This window comes from Marmota flaviventris, chromosome 1 (assembly GCF_047511675.1).
Source record: "Marmota flaviventris isolate mMarFla1 chromosome 1, mMarFla1.hap1, whole genome shotgun sequence".
Lineage (NCBI taxonomy): Eukaryota > Metazoa > Chordata > Mammalia > Rodentia > Sciuridae > Marmota > Marmota flaviventris.
Genome location: NC_092498.1, coordinates 86,212,217 through 86,217,961, shown reverse-complemented (window position 1 = coordinate 86,217,961; position 5,745 = coordinate 86,212,217). Strand labels below are relative to the sequence as shown.

The 5,745-nt window shown below is 56.9% G+C and overlaps 1 protein-coding gene across 1 annotated transcript; it reads right to left on the bottom strand.

Moving 5' to 3' along the window:
* Window positions 1-1,162: 1,162 nt before the first annotated feature.
* On the bottom strand, window positions 1,163-4,487 carry Evx1 (even-skipped homeobox 1). The gene is made up of 3 exons (XM_027939594.2): window positions 4,061-4,487; window positions 2,278-2,540; window positions 1,163-1,702 (listed from the first exon to the last, which is right to left on the bottom strand). Exons 1-3 carry the CDS (start codon window positions 4,485-4,487, stop codon window positions 1,163-1,165), a joined length of 1,230 nt encoding a protein of 409 aa, XP_027795395.2.
* Between the last annotated feature and the right edge of the window lie 1,258 nt (window positions 4,488-5,745).

Genomic DNA, 5,745 nt, shown 5'->3' with positions numbered 1-5,745 from the left:
AAGGGTAGAGACAGGAACACCTTTTAGGGGCAGAAGGCTCCCAGTTGTTATCTGAAAGTCAAGCCCCTGTGGCAACTTTGGAGAAAATGAGAGGATGTAAAATGCCAAATGCAAAGGTATTGGCCAGAAAGCTCCTGGTTACATGAAGGTGAACAGGTAATGGATGAAAATAACTTCTAATTTGTCACCAGAAACCGAGGAAGGTGAAGTCCCCACTCCCTAAGCTCTTCCCTGGGTGCCTTGTTAACAGCTCAGCTCTGCGATTGGTAGCCAGCCCATGGTGATCATTATTATACATACATTCAACATTCAAAAACCCTCCTTGCACACATCACTTGCTAATCAGTGTGTGGGGGTTCTGGGAGAAGAGGCTTGGCCTCATAGAAGCTGCCCAGGGGCCCTGGGGCATCTGCAGCTTCCCTGCCAACGTCAAACAAAAAAGGGGAGGGGGCTGCGCTGGGCTAGAGTTTCAAGTTGAGATGTGTCAGAAAGCAGGGGAATGAGGAAAGAGATCAGGTGCTGGTAGGAACCAGAAGATGCTGCGTAACTGAGGCTCCAGGAGGGTGTGAAACCTCCAGAATCCGTGCCAAGGGCATGGTTCTCCCTGGCAGTAAATCATCTCTCACTCTCTCTCCCCTCAAAGACTGGTGTGTTGCCATCCTCAAACCCTTTGCTATGCCTTGGAAAAGCTGGTGAAGATTAATCTCTACCTGCTCTGCATACACAGCATTTTGTTCAAAGAGACAGCAATTTCCCCTTCCAGTGCTTAGCCTTGGCAGAAGAGAGAGGGCCCAGGTGAGGAAGGAGTGCGAGATGGGGGCGATGCAAAGGGTCCGGATACGCTGTTGCTGCTAAGTTTTGTTTAGCTGTTGAGCCGTGGCCTCAACCTCTGTCAAAGGTGGTGGTAGCGGTGAAAAACAGCAAAGAGAGGCCACCCTAAAGGAAGCTCTCCTAATCTCTCCTTTCCCGTCCCCCCTCTGCTCTTCAAACACGCCAGCCACTGCCGCTTCCTGGGCGTCCCCATCCTAGAGGCCGAGTCCCGCTTGTCGTTCGCGGCCCTCTCCTTTCCCTTCAGTTTCTTGGGGACAGGAGAGGCACTGGCTGAGTCCCCGGGAGGGGGCCCCCACGGGCGTCCTGGAGCTGGCAGCCCGCGGGCGACCCCTTATCTGGTGAGGGGCACCTCCTCCCTCTGGTCCAAAGCGACAGAGGAAGCCTTGCTCAGCACCGAGGGAGCGAAGGTGAGGAAGGAGTCCGAGCGGGAGGTGGAGGCACAAGTGAAGTCCGAAGCGGCGGCAGCCCTGGGAGCGAGCCCGTTGGCCGGGCCGCTGTGGCAGGCAAGGCAGGAGCAGGGGCCGCCGGCCGTGGCGCCCAGTCCGTGCGCTGGGCCCGGGTACAGAGGCGGATGGCGGAAGGCGCACAGCAGTTCGGGCCGCGGGTAGGGCTGCGAGAGCACGCGGAACGTGTCAAGCGGGCGCAGGGGGCCGCTGAAGGGCGAGGCGGCGGCGGAGGCAGCGGATGCGGCGCCTAGACCCACGGGAGAGTAGTACGGTAGGGGCAGGTGCGATGGGAAGGGGTAGGGCAGACCGCCCGCGGCCGCAGCGTGGCTCATCATGTACGTATAGAAGGCGGGGTCAGCTGGGTGAGGCCACGTCATGGCCAGCCGCTGCCTCTTGTCCTTCATGCGCCGATTCTGGAACCACACCTGCGGAGAGGAACGGAGCAGGTTCGGCGGCTGGACCAGGCCCAGGGCCATCAGCCCAGAAAACCTGTCCCACTCTGGGGGACTAAGTCCACAGCTCAAAGAAGAGACAAAACAAACCAGCTGGGCCAGGCCGGGCCCATCACCACCACCTGAAGTTAGAGTCCTTTCTTAGTAAGGTCAGGGAGTGACTCCAGTCCCTGTCCCTCCTTCCCTCTGTCCACGTGGTCAGGACCCCCAAAGTGTCAGAATTGGCGTGGGTATGCAAGTAGGGAGAGGACTAGGACTCCATCCCCCTGAGGCGTCAGAAACGCATCCATTTCCATCCCTTTCGTTTGGGGCACTTCCTTGCCACTTGCACAGGTATCCCATCTCTGTGATCTATTTGGCTAGGAGAAGCACCGAATCAACCTCATGGCAGCAGAGTCTACAAAGGGACTGTCAGGATAAATCTGCGCTCACTAGCCTGGGAGATCCCAGGTCCAGATTTCCGGCGTGCGACTTAGGGAGTGGGCAATGGGTATTTCCTTCCCGCTAAATGGGTGCACACCCGCCTCGCGCGTCCTGACCGCGCATACCTTGATAGTGGTTTCTGGCAGGTTTAAGGCGGCTGCCAGCTCGCATCTCCTTGGCCTCGATACGTAGTTCTCCCGGTAGAATTCTTTCTCCAGCCGCGCAATCTGCTCCCGGGTGAAGGCGGTGCGGTAACGGCGCATCTGGTCACTGGCGCTGCAGGCCAGGGTGCTTTGCGAGCCGCCCCCACCCCCGCCGCCGGGACCGTTGCTCTTGGGGGCCTCGCTGCCGCTGTTCGGACTGCCGGCCAGTGCCTCGGAGCTGGGCCCTGCGCAGGGATCCCAGAGTACACACGTGTATACACAGAGACACAACAGACACACAAACGCTGCTGACGTGGGAATGTAAAGAGGCAAGTTGAAAACGGACACCCCCACCCCAGGCCACCTCAGTCACTGTCCCCGGTGGGATGGGGTGGGGGCACTCCAGGAGGGAGATCAGGGGCTTGCCATTGGGATAGCGAACATAGAGAGCTTTGGGAAGGCCTGGTCTGGCTGCTGTTTGGAAAGCCTGAGTCTGAGGCATGCTAGGTACAGAGGCTCCCAGCCACCCTCACCACTCTGCCCCCTGGGCACAGGCAAGGTACATTCCCATTGGCAGGAGTGGGCAAAGGTGTGCACATCTGGCAGGCAAATGAGTTGAGATGCACCTCTGTGCTGGAATGTTGTGAACTCTGGGACTTGGTGCATTGTAGGATGCTGGGCATGCAGTTTCCTGGCTCTTGTGTGCCAGGATGCCAGAATAGGTGTGGAAATGTGTACCAGGCTGCATGTATTACAGATGTACTATGTTTGACTGGAACACAGGTTGTTTTGAGGGTATATTATAATACGGAGTCTGGGTTGATTAAATGATAAGAGGGGATGAGGTGGGGGTAGTTACTCAAGGTTGTTGCCTGCCAGGGCCAAGAAGTAGTATCTATCCTCCCAGGCTCTTCCTACCTATTCCCACAGCTTTGTGGAGAAGTGTCTGCTGATGGGCTCTCCCTCTCAGTTTTCTACCCATCTCAGGCCCAAGAATTGTTAGCACAGAGGGAGATTCCCTTCAGGGTCATCTGCCCCACACCCATTAGCCTTTAATGGGGAGGGGTTCTCCAGTTAAAGCATCCCCCTCTTTGGGCCTACCCCTGAGAAGGGTGGGGCTGCAGCCCCCTGCAGCTTCTTTTCCTTTAGGTGGAGAAGTGGGAGTAGGAAGGGAAGGCGAAGGGGGGAGGGCCCTATCCCTGCCTTTTCAAATGCAACCGGAGACCAAAGGCAATTAGACCATTGGGACCATTTCCGACCTGGCGCCGCCAAGCCCGGGAAGTGACAAGGTAATTTGGACCTCTGACCGACGTGCAAACTGGTCGGAGGGCTGCAGCACCCGGGCCGCCAGAGTCCGACGCTATTTTACGGTCCTTTATGGACTCCTGGCTTCCGCGCCTCGATGCGCCTTACACCCCGCCAGCCACAAACTCGCGTTTGATCTTGCTCTACCAGGGGAGAAGGTGTCTTCCCCAGTCAGTTGAAGCATTCCCACAAAATACTGGGGGTTGGGGTGCTCTTTGAATCCCCCAAGCCCAGGACTTGCGCCTCCCCCTCCCAAGGCACAGCTGTCACCCTCAGTCCCACCAATGCCAGAACATAGTAGGAGACCCCCTCCAGGGCGCAGATAGCAAGGAAGAGTTACTCAGGTGGGTCCCCCCAGCCATCCTGCCCTGGGGGAAAGGAGTGTCTTCCTTCTGATCTGAGCCAGAGTGAAGGGTGGGCACAGTGGGAGGCCCGGGGAGCGGAGGGGCGCGGTGGCTACCTTTGCTGTGCTGGTACTCGGCGTTCCCGGTGGCGCAGTCCGGGGTGCAGCTCACCTCGATTTCTTCATAGAAATCCGACTCGGTGTCTGAGCTACTTGGTTGCCCCTGCCCAGAAAGGCTGTCGGCGGAAGGGGCCGGGGGTCCCGGACCAAGCATGGCCGCCCCAGCTGCCCGTGGCTCGGCGCCCAGCCCCGCCGCGCTGCCTGCTAGTCCATCGACCGGCTCCTCCTCAGGACCTGCCCCACCGCGCTCCCGGGCCACCGGAGGGCCGGCTCGCGGGCTGAGGCAACCATGGGGCACCATCTTCTCAGATGGATCGGGTAGCGGGCTGCCCACGGCCTCGGACAAATTGGAGACCCTCTTGCCAACCAGAGTGCCAAGCTGACCCCCATCCAGAAACATAACCATGTCCTTTCGGTTCTCCATCCTGGGGCTCTCCGGAGCGGGGAGGGGGGAAGCCCCAAGTGAGCTCCAAACCCCGGGCTCCCAGGGACCCCAGCAGCCGGATAGATCTTGACTGAGAAAGGGAGCGAGAAGCCGGGCGAATGGACGAGCGCAGAGTGGTCGGAGAGTGATGTCGACGGCGACCGCGGAGGTGGCGGTGGGGAGCTAGGGTCACCTTGTGATGCGAGCGCTCCTCTGTGCCGCACAGCCTCTGGGAGGAAGCCCCATTGCCCTCTTCTTTCTAAGCTGTCATCCTCCTGCTGCAATCGTCATTACAGTACCGCTGGTGACGCCACTCTGCGAGCGCAAGTGGATAAATAGAAACGTCTGCCACAGGGAAGATGAAAGGAGACCCGCAGCTAATGGCTCAGCAGTGATGCGCCAGGTGTGGGCCTCGCTCGAATGGGGAGGAGAGTGTGAAAACAGACAGAGAGACACACACACTGAGAGGGAGACACCCAGGCAGAGGGGATGCAAATGGAATTCAGCAGAAAGAAAAGAGCTTAAGGCTAGCAGGCAGTGTTCCGCAGAGGCAGCGGGACTCGATATTTGAATACGCTTTTGATTTTTTCTTTTATTGTTGTTTTAACTTTTGGTTTCTTAACTTGGTGCCCTGCTCTAACACTGATGAAAGAATCCATAACTGCATTTTGGAAGTGTGAAGGCCGGCTTACAAACCTCGACTCTCTCAGCATTATTACAACTGCTTATCCAGGCAGCTAACCTCAAACTGGCTCCGAAATCTTTTTACCAGCTACCGAAAAATATATCTCCCCACCCCCCAAGTCCCAAGTTGTCTGGAGTGCTTGAGCTGAGGTCTTCTTTGCTCCCCCTTCTTCCCCCACCCCCTTCTGTCTCCTTCCTCTTGGGAATCAAACTTTGTTATTTTTCTTTCCCAAAGGTCAAGAGATGAATATTTTCTTTTTTCTTTAAAGACCAGCATTAGCTGCTGAATCAAAGTGTTTGATTTTTTTAAACAAATTCTCCCTCCCCATCTAGATGACTTTATGCTTTCCACAGCCTGGCTTGACCTCAAGGCGGCTGTTCAGAGAAGAAATCGCCTTCCGTTTGATGGGGTCTCACCAGCACTGCAGGTATGTTGTGGGAGACGTTCTAAGAGTGGTCGTGTTTCTTTTCTTGACTGTATTTTAAGGCATTCGTTCTGAATCAACGAATTCTCCTGGAAACAGTTTTTTTCCAGTGAAGAGGCTCTGGCAAATTGGGCCCTGCTTAGGCGGGA